This window comes from Hyla sarda, chromosome 1, assembly GCF_029499605.1.
Source record: "Hyla sarda isolate aHylSar1 chromosome 1, aHylSar1.hap1, whole genome shotgun sequence".
NCBI classification, from domain to species: Eukaryota; Metazoa; Chordata; class Amphibia; order Anura; family Hylidae; genus Hyla; species Hyla sarda.
In genome coordinates this window covers 329,022,086-329,043,599 of record NC_079189.1, presented here as the reverse complement: position 1 = coordinate 329,043,599, position 21,514 = coordinate 329,022,086, and the positions used below count along the sequence as shown (strand labels likewise).

Here is a 21,514-nt window from a genome sequence, read left to right as displayed (position 1 = left end):
ATACAGGGGTAATACAACCCCCAGGGGTTTGGTGAGTCAGTCCCAGGGGTTCAGCGGGGGAGGTCACAACAGGACAGGCAAACCAAGCAATTGCTTGGGGCCCCGAGCTGGCCCGGGGCCCCGAGGAGAGCCGTTGTTTGCCCGTCCTGTAGCGACGGGGCAATTCCCCCCATCACTATTAACTCTCTACGGCCCTGTGTTAAGTTTAAAAATGCAGGGCCGCCGGGACATAGCGCACGCCAGGACATCACTGATGTCCCGTGCGGGCGCCCATGGAAATGAAGGCGCCGAGGTCCGGAGGATAGAGAAGGAGGAAGACGAGCGCTGGCCAGCTTGGTAAGTGACCAGCGGCACGTCATCTTCGGTGCTCCGACCACCGGTCCCGAGACCTACTGCTATAGCCGGAGCGGTGGTCGGAGCACTGAAGTGGGCAGTACACAGGCATACAGCCTCCAGCCATACACTGTATATGGCTGGAGGCTGTATGTCTGTGGGGGAACACTGTCACATCAGTGGTCTTCAATCTGTGGACCTCCAGATGTTGCAAAACTACAACTCCCAGCATGCCCGGACAGCCGTTGGGAGCTGGGAGTTGTAGTTTTGCAACATCTGGAGGTCCACAGGTATAAGACCACTGGCCTACATAATGTGGGGGAACACTGCCTGCCTAATGCGGGGGAACACTGCCTGCCTAATGTGGGGAACACTGCCTGCCTAATGTGGGGGAACTCTGTCTGCCTAATGTGGCGGAACACTGCCTGCCTAATGTGGGGGAACACTGCCTGCCTAATGTGGGGAACACTGCCTGCCTAATATGGGGGAACTCTGTCTGCCTAATGTGGGGGAACACTTCCTGCCTAATGTGAGGGAACACTGCCTGCCTACTGTGGGGGGACACTGCTTGCCTAATGTGGGGGAACTCTGTCTGCCTAATGTGGGGGAACTCTGTCTGCCTAATGTGGGGGAACACTGCCTGCCTAATGTGAGGGAACACTGCCTGCTTAATGTAGGGGAACACTGCCTGCCTAATGTGGGGGAACTCTGTCTGCCTAATGTGGGGGAACACTGCCTGCCTAATGTGGTGGAACACTGCCTGCCTAATGTGGGGGAACACTGCCTGCCTAATGTGTGGGAACACTGCCTGCCTAATGTGAGGGAACACTGCCTGCTTAATGTGGGGGAACACTGCCTGCCTTATGTGGGGGAACACTGCCTGCCTAATGTAGTGGATCACTGCCTGCCTAATGTGGGGGAACACTGCCATTGTTGCGAAAATGACATGAGTGGCACTTGCCAAGGTAAAGCCACACATTTCTGAACTGGTCTCTGAAAGACAACAGCAGAAGTCACACTGATTTACAGTAAATAGTCATTATGTTTTTGTGTGAAAATCATGTTTTCGTGGTTTTGTTCTTTGTTCTTAATGGTTTCGTTCATTTTGGGCACCTATGTATAAATATATACTTAAATATATACCTCCTATGTTTTGAATTAGAAAAAATCATATTTTATTTTTCCAATTAAGAGGGGTTCAGTGAATGCGCATATGAAACTGGTGGGGTTCAGTACCTCCAACAAGGTTAAGAACCACTGGTCTAATATACTGTGAAGAATTAAAGGTTATGTGCACCTTTTAAAAGTATATATATATATTTTTTTGTATTTACTTATTATGGTGCAAAGATATTTTGATCTTTAATATTTTGGTTTGTTTCTCTTTTACAGCCTCCAGCATTGCCCTGGTTACAGAAAAACCATTAGACTGCTTTTAACGGGCTGAGTCTCTAAGCCTAATTCTAGTCCCCTCAACTTTCTTCGAAGCTGATTTACATTTTTGTCCATAGGTCAAAGAGTAAAAAATGCAGAGCCTTCACATATAGTAGTCTGTGTTGAAGACAAATTGAAGACAAAGAAACTGTTGCTCCATTTGAATTTACTGTTGCAATTGTAATGTCATTATAGTTGCAAGCATGGGCGTCTGCAGACATTTTTTCTGGGTAGGAGGCATCATTTTAATGTCATCCATGCTCCGCCTTTTTTTTGACAAAGTCAAGACGTGGAGGGACAAAGTCAGTATCACATAAAGGACATCTGTGATAGGTCGATGCTGCAGGCTGGCGTTTTTCCACTGACCTGCCACTGCCCATGTGTGGTGTGGTGCTGATGTCACTCAATGTCATATGTGCTATAGGCTAACGTGAGACTGAGTCACTGCTGGCTCTCATGCAGGATAACATTTTTGAAAAAAGCTGAGCTGCCTGTGGAGGGTAAGCTTCCCTCTCTCCAGAGAGCTAAACACAGTGGCCCTCATTTACTATTGCAAACCCGTCATGTTTTGTCGGGTTGCGCGCCAGATTCTTGCGCATTGCTCCAGAAATTCTGTCTGCGCCAGATTTTGCACCAGAATTGAAAAAACCTTACTAACTTTCCATTTTACTTTTAAAAAAAAATGAAAAGGGGCATGGTCATCTGGAAAAGGGGATGTGATCACTGAAAAGGGGCGTGTTTCTGACATTTTCCCAAAAACCCAACATATTTACTAAGGTTTGCACAGAAAATGTGGTGGATTTGATCTGAGGAAAACCCTACAGATCAGAGCATGTGTAAGAAAAGCAAAATGTAGGGACAGTGGAAAATGTAGGGAAACCTTAGTAAATACCGTGGAAAATAAATTGTAGGGAATTAAAACCCACAAAGAAACATACACAACACTCTTAGTAAATAAGGGCCAGTGAGTCACATAGTCACTGCTTAGGCTGGGATCTCACATATCACTGCAAAATCTTTGCCTCCCCCTGTGGAAACCCATGATTGCAAGGCTATTTGCACACAATTTTGGGGAACATTTTGAGCCTTACAAAAGGTCAATTTTTCAGGCTAAAAAGTCTGCAAACTTTTCGGGAGGCTAGAAAAAAGAAGCTGCAGCTGAAAGAATAGCTTTTATTCAGCTTGGATGTATCATGTAAAAAAAAAAAAGGCTTTGACACTTAATTTTATGTAACCATTAAAGGGATACTCTAGTGATTGTCTTCTATTTAAAAAATGCTCAGAGAGGGGGCAAGGGAAAAAAAAATAAACCTGTCGGTGTCTAGCGCTTAAGTGACGTGACATCACATGACCACTCATTTAAAAGGGGTACTCTGCTGGGAAAACATTTTTTTAAATCAACTAATGCCAGAAAGTTATACAGATTTGTAAATTATTTCAATTTAAAAATCTTAATCCGTCCGGTACTTATCATCAGCTGCTGTATGCTACACAGGAAGTTCTTTTCTATTTTAATTTCCTTTCTTTCTGACCACAGTGCTCTCTGCTGACACCTCTGTCTTTTTTAGGAACTGTCCAGAATAGGAGCAAATCCCCATAGTAAACCTATCATGCTCTGGACAGTTCCTGACACAAAGAGAGGTGTCAGTAGAGAGTCCTGTGGTGCTGGAAGGATTAACATTTTTTAGATAAAAGTAATTTACAAATCTGTTTAACTTTCTGGCATCAGTTGATTAAAAAAAAAAAGTTTTCCAGCGGAGTACCCCTTTAATCAGCAACAAAGGCGGGACATAGCTGAGGCCACTGATTAGATGAGAGTGCGACGGGCACTGGAAGTATTAGGCATCGGGAATCAGGGTTCAGTGATTACAGCAGTAGGTTGGAGTGAGGAAGGTTTTTTCCCTCAGCCCCTCCCCAAGCGTATTTTAAATAGACCACCGAAGCACCCCCTTAGTTATATTGTGCCACCATACTTAAAGAGGAAAAAAAGCTCTTGTTCAACTGTAAAGTTCTATGTCATTCCATATTAGGAGCCCCAATGGTATGCCATGTTATCTAAGTGGGTATGGTTAAGGGCAGAGAAACATTTTAGCCTTATTTATGTATTTATATAGAGATAAATGATAGTTTTCTAGTTTGTCAGTGATCTTTAGACGAGGCCATACTTTGATTCCTTGGAAACAAATTGTATTGTTTATTGCGGTATTGAGACATGATAAATATAAAGATAAAATTCATATTTTAAAAATAGATGTTATCTCAATCTGCCTACGGTATATACAGTATGCAGTACAGCTACAGTATAAATGCCGAACCAGTGCACATATTGATATAGTTACCAACAATGATTTTGATGGGACTGACATGCAGGACCTTAAAGAGAAGCTCCCACCATCCTTTTTTGTTTTGTTCTGTCCCTGCCTATTGCCCATCTATCTCTAACCCCCTCCCTGCCTTTTTCTTTTACTATATTAAAAATGCCTTTTTGTCTGCCTGGTAGTGTGCTCAATTACCAGGCAGACTTCCCCAGCAGGCACAACATCACTGGGGGGTGGGGGGCGACTTCTGCCCCTAGTTCACCTATACAGTGTACCTCCAGCTGTTTCACCACTACAACTCCCAGCTACCCTGTTCCCTCCCCCCATGTGGAAAACCCTGAACCCCGCTCCCCCCCCCCCCCACGTTGACCCCCCCCCCCCCGTGTTGAGAGAATGAAGATCATACCTACTACCGGTAACACCAAAGTTTTCGCCTCTAGAGCAACTTGCATTTTGCCAATCCTTATGTGGGCTATTAAGGAGGTCACCCCCGAATGAACAAGAACAACCTGGTAATTGAAGAAGACAATTTCATCAGGAGCACAGTATTTATTATAAGCTTTAAATTAGTGTTTTCCAAACAGTGTACCTCCAGCTGTTGCAAAACTGTTGCAAAACTACAATTCCCAGCATGCCAGCCCTTGGCTGTCCGGGACTGCTGGGAGCTGTAGTTTTGCAACAGCTGGAGGTCCGCAGTTTGGAAAACACTGCTCTAAATGAAAGCATTACATTTTATTGACGGGGTACTCTGGTGAAAAAATTTTTTTTAATCAACTTGTGCCAGAAAGTTAAACAGATTTGTAAATTACTTCTATTTAATAATCTTAATCCTTCCAGTACTTATCAGCTGCTGTATGCTACAGAGGAAGTGTGTAGTTTAAAAGATAGGCAACAATTGTCAAATAGATAAATAACCTAATAATAAGAGATAATAATATGTGGAGTGTTTATATGACTTTTATGAACACAGATAGACCATAGCAGTTCTACGTCTGTGCCTGGCACAAATAAGAAATGTCCACAAGATTTGGACAGTTTTCTTGCGAAAACATGCACTACGTAGAGACTTCTTTATTTTAAAAGGGGTTGTCTGAGAGCTTAAAACATGAAACAGGCAGGAAATACTATGAATTGAATAGAAAAGATCGCTCACCTGTTAAATCCACCAACTTTCAAGGATGGCGCTATGGCACGTTGTACATTTATGTGACTGCTGTAGCCAATCACTGGCCAGTGCAAAAGGGATTTAAACTGACTTTATTTTTTATTTCCAGCTGACAGCTTGTTAAACTCTCAGACCATCTCTACAATAGTGTTGTCTTTCTAAGGATCGGGACTTGTATTTTGGGTACCGTGTGCTTAAAAATAAGTATATAAAAATAAATTTTATATATCTTACATTTTGTTTGTTGCACTACAATTTTACATTGAAGTGTTATGGTTGTTACTCTTATGGAGGTTAATGTTTGCACTCTTTGCTGCCCCTATTAGGATGGGTTCACTTATGTCCAGCATAGGTGAACTCAGCCTAAATCTCGACGCAACTGATGCCATAACTGATGACAACATGCATCAGTTGTCATCAGTTGTATGGCATCCGGACAGGTTTGCTATGGGGATTTTCTCCTACTCTGGACAGTTACTGACACAGACAGAGGTGTCAGCAGAGAGCACTGTGGTCAGACAGAAAAGAACTATACAACTTCCTTTGGAGCATACAGCAGCTGATAAGAACTGGAAGGATTAAGATTTTTTTATAGAAGTAATTTTCAAATCTGCAACCAACAGAAAAAGTACAGAAAAAACAGCAGTGAAAAAAATTGGCACCGGCGACTGAACGACACACATATATATCCAGATGGAGAAGGAGGAGGTAATATCCCAGGATGGATCACTAGTGGTGAATCACGTCTCAAGATATGAATAGACAAGGGAACATAGAAAAAAATAGAAGCGGAGCACTCACACGATCGCTTGTCTTGGATAGAAGCTGTATGAACGGAGGTCCCGGTACCTGTGACTTCTGCAGGGAGGCGAAGGTGGATTAGGGGAGAGCTCAGACGGCGGCCACGGTCCATATCGCGCCAATGGGCACTTCGTCAGGCCGTACAATCGTTGTTGCATTCCTCCACGTTTTTTAACTCCTGCTGTGAATGAACAAAAAAGGGCGAAACAGGTGAAAACATCCAATCCAAATAGGTGAGGGTTAACTAATAACGTGCCAAACAAGAGTTCATTATATTAGTGCAGTGAAAGTGAAAAAAACTATAATAAGGAGAAAACGTTCATGTGAACAAGGTTGTAAAGGAAAGATACTCAAAAATCATAATAGTGCTGCAAACTCATTTTTGTCGTTAAGTCTGACAGGACCTACAGCATCTACTTTTAATATCCATCTTGATTTCTTTTATAATAAGGTTTCATGCAAGTTCTTTCCTTTAATAGAGGTATCCACTTTTTCCAATGCTGCAAACTTTATCTGGTTGAATTCTTGTGTATGACAAATCTGCATATGTTGTATTAATTTCGTTGCACCTTTTCCTGATACAAAAGATCTCAGATGTTCACGTATACGGTGGAATAATGGTCAAGGGCAGATAATACAATAGACAACCATTTTTGACTTGCATGTAATTAATTGTTTTACCTGAATTGTGTGCTCGCCTAAGTTAAATATTTTCTTTTTCAAATTGTACGTACAGAAATAGCGTAAACCACAGGCACGATTACCCTTTAAATTTTCGTTTTCCAACCATGTATTTCTCTTATGGACATTGTCCCTATTTTTGGCTTTTAAATAGTCCAAAATAGTTTTATTTATTTTGAAAGTTATAATGGGTTTGTTTTTAGTAATGTCCACAATATCAGGGTCACTCTGTAAAATGAACCAGTTTGAATTGATTGATCTCCCTATGTTTTCATTCATGGGTCCGTTCTTAAAGGAAAAAATGCATCTCTATAATTCTTCTTTTTTCGTTTTTTTCTTTAGCAACTCTTCTCCAGGGATTCTATCAATTATTTTTTTCGCCTGGGTGAGGACTGTGCGGGGGTATCCCCTAGCAACCAACCAATTTTCCAATTCTTTTTCTTGTTCAGAGAAAATATTTGGGTCCGAGTTTATTCTTTGTCAGCGTACTAATTGGCTAAAGGGGATACTAGTTTTTACTTCTTTCGAGTGAGAAGATTTATAATGAAGTATAGCATTTCTTGCTGTATTTTTTCTGTAGCCTGAGGTAATTATTTTTCCATCTATAACTTCAATTTTCACGTCCAAAAATTCTAATTAGTTACCACCAAAAACAGAGGTGAACAGCATGTTCATATCATTTATATCGTTCAGGTATGTGACAAATTCTTTAAATTGGATTGAAGTACCAGAACATACCACTAGAATATCATCCACGTATCTGAACATCAATTTAATGTATTTAAGAAATTGATTCAGGGGTGTGAAAATATAACACTGCTCGAATATGCCTAAAAAAATATTGGCTAGGGAGCAAGATATTGGGGACCCCATCGCGGTCCCCAACAATTGCTTAAACCACCTCCCTTCGTTTTGGAAACAATTGTTTGTCAAAATCAATGTTGCTGCCTCTTCAACAAAATTAACAAAGTCAATTGACTTTTGTGTAGATGCCAGGAATGTTCTGAGAGCCTGCACACCCGCATCCTGCTGGATGCGGTTGTACATGCTCTCCACATCAATGGAAGCCAAACTGTAGCCCTCAGTCCAAGTGAATTCCTCAAGAACAGTGACAAGATCACCAGAGTCCTTTAGAAAAGTAGGAATTTGAATAAGAAGGGGTGAAATGAACCAGTTGATAAACCTGGAAAGGGCTTGGGTGGGAGATCCTATCGCAGCCACTCTAGGGACAATGGGGGAGATTTATCAAAACCTCTCTAGAGGAAAAGTTGCTCAGTAGCCCATAGCAACCAATCAGATCGCTTCTTTCATTTTTGAAAAGGCCTCTGCAAAATGAAAGAAGCGATCTGATTGGTTGCTATGGGCAACTGGGCAACTTTTCCTCTGGACAGGTTTTGATAAATCTCCCCCAATGTCCATAAGAGAAATACATGGTTGGAAAACGAAAATTTAAAGGGCAATCGTGCCTGTGGTTCACGCTCTTTCTTTACATACAATTTGAAAAAGAAAATATTTAACTTAGGCAAGCACACAATTCAGGTAAAACAATTAATTACATGCAAGTCAAAAATGGTTGTCTATTGTATTATCTGCCCTTGTGGCAGGTACTACATAGGTAAAACCATTTGACCATTATTCCACCGTATACATGAACATCTAAGATCTTTTGTATCAGGAAAAGGTGCAAGAAATTAATACAACATATGATGATTTGTGATACACAAGAATTCAACCAGATAAAGTTTGCAGCATTGGAAAAAGTGGATACCTCTATTAAAGGAAAGAACTTGCATGAAACCTTATTATTAAAGGAATCAAGATGGATATTAAAAGTAGATGCTGTAGGTCCTATCAGACTTAACGACAAAAAATTAGTCTGCAGCACTATTATGCTTTTTGTGTATCTTTCCTTTACAACCTTGTTCACATGAACATTTTCTCCTTATTATAATTTTTTCAGTTTCACTGCACTAATATAATGAACTCTTGTTTGGCACGTTATTAGTTAACCCTCACCTATTAGGGTGGGATCTTTTCACCTGTTTCGCTCTTTTTGTTCATTCACAGCAGGAGTTCAAAAACGTGGAGGAATGCATTGACCATTATACTGTCTGACGAAGCGCCCATTGGCGCGATATGGACCATGGCCACTGTCTGAGCTCCCCCCTAATCCACCTTCACCTCCCTGCTTAAGTCACAGGTACCGGGACCTCCGTTCATACAGCTTCTATCCAAGACCAGCGATCGTGTGAGTGCTCCGCTTCTATTTTTTTCTATGCTCCCTTGTAATTTTCAAATCTGTTTACCTTTCTAGCACTAGTTGATTAAAAAAAAAAATTACGCTGGAGTACCCCTTTAATAAGGAGGTATTCACATTATGAAGTTGAGGTAGATGCGGAAACGCAATATGGTAAATCAAGTGTAGCGCGTCCCTCTAAGCAATAGAGTCCTGTTGTATCTGATTTTAGATGACAAGTGATAGAGGAACTTGAACAGATTGTGAATAGGGAGAATAATAAAAAGAACTTGTTGCGTTGAGAGGCATATTGGATCACAGAACTGAAGACCCTTGAACTGAAAGGTTTGAATGAAATACGCAGCTTTAAAGTATTTATCTAATATGTATGAAGTGGTTACTAGTGGCATCTGTTGTAATTTTTGTGCAGTATATTATTGAATTTCTAGCACAGAAAGAGATAGCATTGTGACATCATATACAGGTGAAACTTGAAAAATTTGAATATTGTGCAAAAAATTTTTTATTTCCGTAATGCAACTCATCTGTGGAGGGAAGCATGAAGTGCTCCAAAATCTCCTGGTATATGGATGCATTGACCTTGGACTTAATGAAGCGCAGTGACCAACACCAGCCGAAGACATGGCTCCCCAAATCATATATTGGGGATTTGGGGTTTTCATGAGCTGTAAGCCATAATCACCACAATTATGACAAATCACGGCTTGAACTATCTTGCTTTGCATGTAATGAGTCTCTCTCATATATTAGTTTCTCCTTTTAAGTTGCATTACTGAAATAAATGAACTTTTGCACAATAGTCAAAATTTTTTGAGTTACACCTGTATATGACATCATAATGCTGTCACCTGTGCGCATGACTAAGGGGGTTTTCCCTGGAATGTAGCGTGCAGCAGGTTGGAGTAATAATTGTTTGTCATCTGACCAAATAAGAGCTGACATCTTGTAATGTAAGGAGCCATGTTTATTACATTCTGAAGATATATGCACATAATGAAAGCAAAACAAAAATAAAATGAAGAGTGTATCATCTGATGTTTGTGAGTAACTTATTACGGACTGTTTTACTTACATGATGGTGTAAAGCACTCAGGGCCGGCAAGGGGGGGGGGGGGGGGTAAGCAACCTGGGCAGATCCCCTGAAAAGCTTTAGGTCACACTACTGAATTTCGCTGCAATTTGCGCAAAATCTCAGTAAAATCGTGTTTTTGCCGTGATTTTGAGCAAGTCACAGCAATATACAGTAGTGTGATTATAGCCCTAAAGCAGTCTGGGCTGCAGAGAGACCATAGACAGCACTAACAGAATTACGGTGAAGAAGCTTTGGAGGCAAAACAATTGTTGCCTGTGTGCTGCATTAGCTGACAATAAAGTTGTGTTGGATCCATGACGTGTGCCGCAGACGCTTTATTCCTACACCTGTGCTACTAACAGAATTGCTATTGACCTTCTAGGACATGCGATGGCTCCTATAGGCTAGGACTCCTGATGATGTCATCGCAGGTCTTGGAAGATCCATAGGAAGTCTGTTCTGTACAATGAATGAAGAAAGGAGAAGGTAATAGGAAAAAGTATGTAGGGGGGGTGGGGGGGGGGGGATAAATATTCAATTCCAGCACATATATCGCTCAGTGTTGATCCACTAACAGATATTGTTTACGGGAGAATCAAGATTTTAACCTCTTGAGGATACAACTAATTTAAATTTTTGCTATAACTTATATTTTTTCCATCCACAGACCCATATGGGGATTGTTTCTTTTCACCATCAATTGTATTTTGAAATAGATATAAAATGTATGGTGCAACCAAAAAAAATATTATTTTGTGGGGAAATTGAAAAGAAAACAGCAAATTTGCAAATTTTGGAGGATTTTTTGTTTTCATGCTGTGTACTTTATGGTAAAACAGACAGGTTCTCTTAATTCTGTGGGTCCATACAATTTAAATGATCCCCATATTATGTGCGTTTCTATTATTGTACTACTTTTAAAAGACTCAGACTTTTTAACAAAATAAGTTTGTTTAAAATCTGACCCCTGTCTTTTTCTCATTTTTCCATATACAGGGGTGCGTGAGGGCTCATTTTTTTTGCGCTGTGATCTGTAGTACAGTAAGGAGCGTGAAGTAAGGGGCACAAAAGGGGCATTATTACATAGTGGGGCATTAAGAGGAAAACTATTAGGCTAGGTTCAGACTACGGAATTTTCGCCGGAATTTTCGCTTTGAAATTTCCGGCAGAAATTCCGCTTACTATAATGCATAGTGTAGTGAATGGTTTTCCGTTCACAAATTCACACTTCGGAATTTGTGAAGTGGAAAATCCGGATGAAAAATCCACTAGAAAATTTCTGCCTGAAGAAAGGGGTTGCTCTTTCTTCAGGCGGAAATCCTAGCGGAACACATAGCAGTCTATAGGAGACTGCAGTGTCCGCGTGGTCCTAGGCGGAACTCGGAATCTCCGGGAGGAAATTTTCTGCCCGGAGATTCCGTAGTCTGAACCTAGCCTTACTGTGTCAATAATAAAATGTGTGCTATTACTGACAGACAGCACTGAGAAGATCACTGTTATAGTATATGTGGGTGCTATTACTGACATGCAGCACTGAGAAGATCACTGTTATAATATATGTGGGCCCTATTACTGACAGGCAGTACTGAGAAGATCACTGTTATAGTATATGTTGGTGCTATTGCTGACAGGCAGCATTGAGAAGATCACTGTTATAGTATATGTGGGCCCTATTACTGACAGGCAGTACTGAGAAGATCACTGTTATAGTATATGTGGGTGCTATTACTGACAGGCAGCACTGAGAAGATCACTGTTATAGTATATGTGGGTGCTATTACTGACAGGCAGCACTGAGAAGATCACTGTTATAGTATATGTGGGCCCTATTACTGACAGGAAGCACTGAGAAGATCAATGTTATAGTATATGTGGGTGCTATTACTGACAGGCAGCACTGAGAAGATTATTGTTATAGTATATGTGGGTGCTATTACTGACAGGCAGCACTGAGGAGATCACTGTTATAGTATATGTGGATGCTATTACTGATAGGCAGCACTGAGGAGATCACTGTTATAGTATATGTGGGCACTATTACTGACAGGCAGCACTGAGGAGATCACTGTTATAGTATATATGGGCACTATTACTGACATGCAGCACTGAGGAGATCACTGTTATAGTATATGTGGGTGCTATTACTGACAGGAAGCACTGAGAAGATCACTGTTATGGTATATGTGGGTGCTATTACTGACAGGAAGCACTGAGGAGATCACTGTTATAGTATATATGGGCACAATTACTGACATGCAGCACTGAGGAGATCATTGTTATAGTATATGTGGGCACTATTACTGACAGGAAGCACTGAGGAGATCACTGTTATAGTATATATGGGTGCTATTACTGACAGGAAGCACTGAGAAGATCACTGTTATAGTATATGTGGGCCCTATTACTGACAGGAAGCACTGAGAAGATCACTGTTATAGTATATGTGGGCCCTATTACTGACAGGAAGCACTGAGAAGATCACTGTTATAGTATATGTGGGTGCTATTACTGACAGGAAGCACTGAGAAGATCACTGTTATGGTATATGTGGGTGCTATTACTGACAGGAAGCACTGAGGAGATCACTGTTATAGTATATATGGGCACAATTACTGACATGCAGCACTGAGGAGATCATTGTTATAGTATATGTGGGCACTATTACTGACAGGAAGCACTGAGGAGATCACTGTTATAGTATATGTGGGTGCTATTACTGACAGGAAGCACTGAGAAGATCACTGTTATAGTATATGTGGGCCCTATTACTGACAGGCAGCACTGAGAAGATCACTGTTATAGTATATGTGGGTGCTATTACTGACAGGAAGCACTGAGAAGATCACTGTTATAGTATATGTGGGCCCTATTACTGACAGGAAGCACTGAGAAGATCACTGTTATAGTATATGTGGGTGCTATTACTTAGAGGAAGCACTGAGAAGATCACTGTTAGGCCATGTTCACACATCAGTATTTTCGTGCCGGATTCTGCATTGGAATTCAACAGGATTCTGCTGCATTGTGCACATGGCGTAATTTCCGTGCTGGATGTTTCCAGCACGGATATTCCATTTTCTGTGTCCACACAAAGAATGAACGAACACGTTCATTCTTTTTGCGGAGCTTTCCATGAGACGATGCATTCCTGTGCGGTCCTAGCACCGACATATTATGCCCCAAAGATTTTCCATGTGGACATTCCGTTGTGTGAACATAGCCTTATAGTATATGAGGGCATTATTATTGATAGGTAGCATTGAGAAGATCACTGTTTATCTGTGTGTGGTGACTATTACTGGATAAAGAACAAGGGGACAGTATTAGGTTAGGGCTACACAGCAAAAAAGGGTTGCACATGTTATGCTCCTTGAATCGTGCTGAATCTCAGCTAATGTAAGTAACTATAGACACACATAGAGAAATCCAGCACAAATCAGTTCTTGCTCTTTAGGTGGTTTATTAAACCCTTAAAACGGCATGATAAAATATATGGTTTCCTGTGACCTTTTATTTACCAAGGATATCCTCTGTTTTTAACATGCTGAAATAAATGTGAACTTTTAAACCACCCAATTTCCTCATCTTGTAGCAGCTGGAGGCCCCTGCACTTCTGCCTTCTTGCCTAGTTGATTCCCGGGATCCGGCCCGCTGTTTGCCTGCCCTGCTCTCCAAACTCATCTGGAGCTCTAGTCGTCCATTCCTTCATAGTGGTGAGCTGAACAAAGTCCTTCCTTTTTCTTATGGTTTCCTGTGACCCTGTGGTTTCCTGTGACCCTGTGGTTTCCTGTGACCATACATTTCATGATGCCGTTTTGCGCTGGATTTCTCTACATGTGTCCCTACAAGTTGCTGTTGCTCCACAGCCGTCTGTGCACTTCGTTCTTGCAAAGGGGGGAGCTGAGCTGATTTGCACCAAATAGTGCAGTTCATGAGGTTTGCGATATAACCTCGTACCTGTTAGTGCTTTTGTTCCCAAAGTTTATCTATTATGGATTGCCTGTGCAGTGGTGGTAACTACTTGTGTTTGAAAAAGGTAATTTTATCCATATGCGTTAAGACCCTAACAGCTATACAACAGTGTCTGCAGATCTTAGCAGCAGAAATAACTGACAATTTCCTTTTAATGTAACCAAAATGTGTGGTGTACACAGGTGTACCTTTGCAGACCAGTTTCCTTGTGTAATTTGTCCAGAGGTAGATAAAGTGTGTGTAAATATCTGCCCATCATCTGGTATCCATGGTCCACAAATTCCACCTTTGCCCTGAATAAAAGAAATTCAAATTATAAAGCTATGAAACCATACGGTTGTGATGATGGACCATGAATGTCAGCTGTACTTACCATAAAAAACATAGGGCAGGAGTGAATATTAGCATGATGAATACAGCAATTTTCCTCATTTGCATCCTTCCAATTTGCCGGACATTCTTGCTCCTCACAAAATCTTTTTGCAGATTCAGGATCTCTTTATTATTTATAAAAAAGGTTATCTTATTGTAATGTTCCGATTTTTGTAGCTATAATCATTATCATAGTGCTAAAAACATTTCCTCCAATGCTACAAAATCACAGAATTATGTCCAGCTAGTAACATTTCTATTAATTCATTGACATGTTCATTCATGTTCATCATGACGACTCCTTCATATGTTTTTGCTCAGCTTTATGAGCCAAAAGAAGGGAACAAATCGTGAAACGGCCATTGCTCTGTAGGACGCTCCTGGCTTATCTTTTGAGCCACCACTTTTTGTCATGTTACCGAAATAAAGCAGTTAGCTCTAAAGATGAGTCAGTGCAGCATCTTCCATTTGCTGGACAATCGCTTAGCTTTATCCTATTCGTGAATTGCAGTTTTGCTCAGTTAAAGTGTACCTGTAATTTGCAAAAACTTTTTATATAATTAAGATAATAACATTATATGTATTTGTAATATGCATTGGTAAAAAAAAAAATGTGTATATTTTTGAGTAATAAATCCTGCAACTATTGTGTGTGTCACTGTGCAGAGACAAAATACAGGAAGTGTGGGTGGAAGAAACAGGGCTCTGTACACTGAGGACAAGCGGGGCTCTGTACACTGAGGACAAGCAGGGTTCTGTACACTGAGGACAAGCAGGGCTCTGTACACCGAGAACAAGCAGGGCTCTATACACTGAGGACAAGCAGGGCTCTGTGCACTGAGGACAAGCAGGGTTCTGTACACCGAGAACAATCAGGGCTCTATACACTGAGGACAATCAGGGCTCTGTACACTGAGGACAATCAGGGCTCTGTACACTGAGGACAAGCAGGGCTCTGTACACTGAGGACAAGCGGGGCTCTATACACTGAGGACAAGCAGGGCTCTGTGCACCAAGGACAAACAGGGCTTTGTACACCGAGGACAAGCAGGGTTCTGTATACCGAGGACAAGCAGGGCTCTGTACACCGAGGACAAGCAGGGCTCTGTACACTGAGGACAAGCATGGCTCTGTACACTGAGGACAAGCAGGGCTCTGTGCACTAAAGACAAGCAGGGATTTGAACACTGAGGACAAGCGTGGCTCTGTACACTGAGGACAAGCAGGGTTCTGTACACTGAGGACAAACAGGGCTTTGAACACTGAGGACGAGAAGGGCTCTGTGCAGTGAGGACAAGAAGGGCTCTGTGCAATGAGGACAAGCAGGGCTCTGTGCAATGAGGACAAGCAGGGCTCTATGCACTGAGGACAAGCAGGGATCTTTACACTGAGGACAAGCAGGGCTCTGTACACTGAGGACAAGCATGGCTCTGTACACTGAGGACAAGCAGGGCTCTGTACACTGAGGACAAGAAGGGCTCTGTGCAGTGAGGACAAGCAGGGCTCTGTACACAGAGAACAAGCAGGGCTCTGTACACTGAGGACAAGCAAGGCTCTGTACTCTGAGGACAAGCAGGGCTCTGTAAACTGAGGACAAGCAGGGCTCTGTACTCTGAGGACAATCAGGGCTCTGTACACTGAGGACATGCAGGGCTCTGTACTCTGAGGACATGCAGGGCTCTGTACTCTGAGGACAAGCAGGGCTCTGTAAACTGAGGACAAGCAGGGCTCTGTACACTGAGGACAAGCAGGGCTCTGTAAACTGAGGACAAGCAGGGCTCTGTAAACTGAGGACAAGCAGGGCTCTGTACTCTGAGGACAAGCAGGGCTCTGTACACTGAGGACAAGCAGGGCTCTGTACACTGAGGACAAGCAGGGCTCTGTACACTGAGGACAAGAAGGGCTCTGTACACTGAGGACACGCAGAGCTCTGCGTGTCCTGCCTATACATTTGATCTCTGCAGGGACCAAAAAAATACCATTTTTTTTTCACCAATGTATATTACAAATATACATATAATGGTATTATATACATTGTATAAAAGGTTTTTGCAAACAACTGGTACACTTTTAATAAAGTGAGGTAACAACCTCCTTGGGAGCCAGAATGGTTTGTTTATTGGTTGTTACCCTAATTTTCCAAATCAAATATACCAAGAACGATGGATAGTAGAATTTTTCTGTGAAAAAATAACCGAAAATGCCTAAGGAAAAAAATGTCATGTGGGTTTGGCATTTTATAAATTCCTATTGAGTTTGCTAAAAGTATATGGGTCCTTACTGTACCTACTTTGTGTCTAATTTTATACAGATCGAACAACAAATCCTCCAAAAAGTACAGGATCATCCAGGTGCTCAAAAGTAACCTCCACAGGCAGGTAAATAAGAGACAAGTTTATTCACAACATGCAACACGTTTTGCGGTAAAACAAAAAACTCTTCTTCAGGCATATCACAGTGAGATCACAAGCACATATAAATAGGGCAAAAGATTAACCCCTTCGATACCAATTAGATCATACAAAATATATATACGATACCCCAATGTATACGAAAATACAAATATACAAATGTACAAACATACAATTATACATATCTCAGAAAGTATTACCTAAAATTCCATGTGGAAATATTATAAACAATATCCTTCCCTATAACACTTGTCCTCTATCACCTCATTTAGTCCTTGGGGATCCAAAGTGCGTAATTTATAAATCCAATAGCTACTGTTTCCCCTTTGTTCGAACAGAATGAGACGGAGGTGTATCGCAAATTCGAATATGGCCCCTGCTGCTCATCACTAATCATGAATTGACAATATTTTATCTGATCAGACATATTGGCCCACATTTATCATTGTAGGTGCAAGTGAAGCATTTTTTTACACCTTTTTTTTGTGTGCTGAGAATGTGTAGGAGCACCAAATTTATTAAAAGGTAAAAGAGCTTTGATAAATTTTGTGCAGGTCACATTTTCTGAAATTTCTGTCTACACATACACCAAAAAGCTACACCATGTCTGGGCTGGTGTAGTTTTAGAGACTTTTCAGTGGCTTTGCGCCTTTTTTTGCTCCTTTTTACAAAAAGGTGCAATGATAAATCCCTTCCATATCATGTCTATTGCCAAAATCAATGGATTGCAACTCAAAATCAGTGGATTGCAACTAAAATCAGTGGATTGCAACTCAAAATCAGCAGAAATGTGTAAACAAAAAGGGGCAAAAAAAGGCGCAAAAAAACCTGCTTGCGCCTTTTTTGCCCCCTTTTTGCCCCTTTTTTAGACACAAAAAACAGTCTAAAGACAATGATAAATGTGGGCCATTATGAAATGTTGTCATATGATCCATCTACAGCAGTGATTCCCAACCAGGGTGCCCCGGCACTGCCCGGGGTGCCGCAGGATTTTTCTATGATTTTGTAATCGTTTTACATTTATTTTTACATTTTCCGCCCCAGTTTACGCGCCTGTGACTCATGGCGCCGCAGGGGGGAAGGGAAGCGTGCGTGCATACTGCGCAAACAGTGTCCCCCAGTGTCCCCTCCCCCCTGCAGCGCAGTAAGCTGAAAATGGTGCCCTGCTACACCAAAGAGAGGAAGATGCTGTGGAACTGCAAGCTGCGCCCCGTGCCCTTTCCACCCCTCTGTTACCCGCGTCACCCATGTCCACCCCACCCAGTCACCAATGTCCATCCCACCGTCACCCATTTTCCCCCATCATTCATGTCCACCTTCCTGTCATTCATGTCTGCCTTGTCCACCCCCCTTTCCATCCCTGTCACCCATGTTCACCTCCCCTGTCCACCCCCAGTCTACCCTGTCACCCATATCCATCCCCTTATTCACCACTCTGTCCCTTTGTCACCCCTCTTTTACCCCCCTTGCCATCCTTGTCCACCCCCTATCACCCCTGTTCACCCCCCCCCTGTCATCCATGTCCACCTTGGCCACCCCTCTGTCACCCCTGTCCATCCCTCTGTCACCCATGTTCACCCCCCATCCACCCCTCTGACCACCCCCAGTCTACCCCTCTGTCACCCATGTCCACCCCCTATTCACCCCTCTGACCCCCTGTTACCCCTGTTCACTCCCCCTGTCTCCTTTGTATACCCCAATGTCACCCATGTTCACCCCCCCCCCGTCCACCCCCCAGTCTACCCCTGTCACCCATGTCCACCCCCCTGTTCACCCCTCTTTTACCACCCTTGTCATCCTTGTCCACCCCCCTGTCACCTCTGTTCACCCCCCCTGTCTCCCATGTCCATCCCTCTGTCACCCATGTTCACCCCCCCATCCACCCCTCTGACCACCCCCCAGTCTACCCCTCTGTCACCCATGTCTACCACCTATTCACCTCTCTGTCCCTTTGTCACCCCTGTCCACCCCTGTTTTAGCCCCTTGTCACGCCTGTCCACCTCTCTGACCTCCTGTCTTCCATGTCCACCCCCCTGTCTCCCATGTCCACCCCCCTGTCTCCCATGTCCACCCCTCCAGTTTACCCCCAAATCTACCCCCTGTCACCCATGTCCACATCCCTATTCACCCCTTGTTCACCCCTGTCACCCCTGTCACCCCTTTTAACCCCCTTGCCATCCTTGTCCATCCCCCTGTCACCCCTGTCCATCCCCCCTGTCATCCATGTCTACCTTGGCCACCCCTGTCACCCACGCCCCCCCCCCAGTCTACCCCTCTGTCAACCATATCCACCCCTGTTACCCCTGTTCACGCCCCCTGTCTCCCTTGTCTACCCCCCTGTCACCCATGTCCACCCCCCTATTCAGCCCTCTGTCCCTTTGTCACCCCAGTCCCCACCTCTCTGTCACTCCTGTCCACCCCTCTTTTATCCCCTTGTCACCCTCCTGTCATCCATGTCCACCTTGGCCACCCCCCTATCCACCTCTCTATCACCCCTGTCCATCCCCCTGTCACCCATGTTCACTCTCCATTGTTCACGCCTGACCACATCCTTGTCACCCATGTTCATCCCCTATTCACCCCTATGTCCCTTTGTCACCCCTGTCCACCCCTCTGTTAATACCTTGTCATGCCTGTCCACCCCTTTGTCACCCCCTACGCCCCCGTCACCCATGTTCACTCTTCGACACCTCTCTACACTCCTCTGCCACCCATATACACTCATCTACACCGCTCTGTCACCCATGTACACTCTTCTACACCCCTCTGTCACCCATGTACACTCCTCTACAACCTTCTGTCACCCCCTACGCCCCTTTGTCACCCATGTACACCTCTCTGTCACCCCCTACGCCCCTCTGCCACCCATGTACACTCTTCTACACCCATCTGTCACCCAAGTACATCCCTTTTGACACCCCTATGCTCCTCTGTCACCCATGTACACTCCTCTACACCCCCTGTCACCTATGTATGCCCATCTGTCACCCATGTAAACTCTTCTACACCCATGTACACCACTCTGTCACCCCCTAAGCCCCTCTGTCACCCATGTACACCCCTTTGTCACCCCCTACGCCCCTCTGTCACCCATGTACACTCCTCTACACCCCCTGTCACCTATGTATGCCCATCTGTCACCCATGTAAACTCTTCTACACCCATGTACACCACTCTGTCACCCCTAAGCCCCTCTGTCACCCATGTACACCCCTTTGTCACCCCCTACGCCCCTCTGTCACCCATGTACTCTTCTACACCCTTCTGTCACCCATGTACACCCCTCTGTCACCCATATACACTCCTCTACACCCCTCTGCCACCCATGTACACTCCTCTACAACCCTTTGTCACCCCTATGCCCCTTTGTCACCCATGTACACCTCTCTGTCACTCAAGCACACTCCTCTACACCCCTCTGCCACCCATGTACACTCCTCTACAACCCTCTGTCACCCCTATGCCCCTCTGTCACCCATGTACTCTTCTACACCCCTCTGTCACCCATGTACACCCCTCTGCCACCCATGTACAATCCTCTACACCCCTCTGCCACCCATGTACACTCCTCTACACCCCTCTTTCACCCATGTACACCCCTCTGTCACCCATGTACACTCCTTTGTCACCCCCTACGCCCCTCTGTCACCCATGTACACCCCTCTGCCTCCCATGTACACTCCTCTACACCCCTCTGCCACCCATGTACACTCTTCTACACCCATCTGTCACCCATGTACACCCCTTTGTCAGCCCCACGACCCTCTGTCACCCATGTACACTCCTCTGCCACCCATGTACACTCTTCTACACCCCTCTGTCACCCCCTACGCCCCTCTGTCACTCATGTACACTCCTCTACACCCCTCTGCCACCCAAGTACATCCCACTACACCCCTCTGTTACCCATGTACACTCCTCTACACCCCTCTGCCACCCATGTACACCCCTCTACAACCCTCTGCCACCCAGTACACTACTCTACACCCCTCTGCCACCCATGTACACTCCTCTACCCCCCTGCCACCCATGTACACTCATCTACACTCCTCTGTCACTCATGTACACCCCTTTGTCACCCCTACGCCTTTCTGTCACCCATGTTCACTATTCTACACCCATCTGTCACCCATGTACATCTTTTTGTCACCCATACGCCCCTTTTGTCACCCATGTACAGCCCTATGTTACCCATGTACACTCTTCTACTCCCCTCTGTCATCCATGTACACTCTTCTACACCCCTGTCACCCATGTACACTCTTCTACACCCCTCTGTCTCCCATGGAAAAAAAAGTGTGGAGCCTAATAGGTTTGTTTTGCAGGTTTAATGGTGAAGAATTGTGGCTGGAAGAAATTGTCATGATGGAGCAGACCAGATGGAGACGAAAAGGGAACGATGCTGATTAGAGAAGACGTCATTTGGGAGTTGCTGTCTAAAGCAGCACTTTAATCTACATACCCACAGATAAATAGATATTGTGCATTTTGTGTATTGCAGCGCTTTTCCCTTTTTTCTTCGTCAACCTTGGTAGGGGTGCCCTGCGAAATTTCTTCTTTCAGAGGGGTGCCCCGAGCCAAAAAAGGTTGGTAAACACTGATCTACAGAATACTTTGAAACTTATAATAATCTCATCCAAAAAGTCATTGATTTATCTTTGCTCAATAAGAGGGAACGAGACATTTTATGTATTAAAC

General features: G+C 43.7%; 1 protein-coding gene across 1 annotated transcript in view; it reads right to left on the bottom strand.

The window, feature by feature from the left end:
- The window catches only part of LOC130361107 (atrial natriuretic peptide receptor 2-like), a 145,054-nt gene that overhangs the window by 106,608 nt on the left and 16,932 nt on the right, over positions 1–21,514 (bottom strand). Inside the window, exons 4-6 of the mRNA XM_056563713.1 lie at positions 14,407–14,530; positions 14,222–14,326; positions 4,492–4,594 (exon numbers count right to left, since the gene is read on the bottom strand). Of these exons, the coding sequence (XP_056419688.1) occupies positions 4,492–4,594; positions 14,222–14,326; positions 14,407–14,530 (332 nt within the window). The remainder of the gene's footprint in view (positions 1–4,491; positions 4,595–14,221; positions 14,327–14,406; positions 14,531–21,514) is intronic.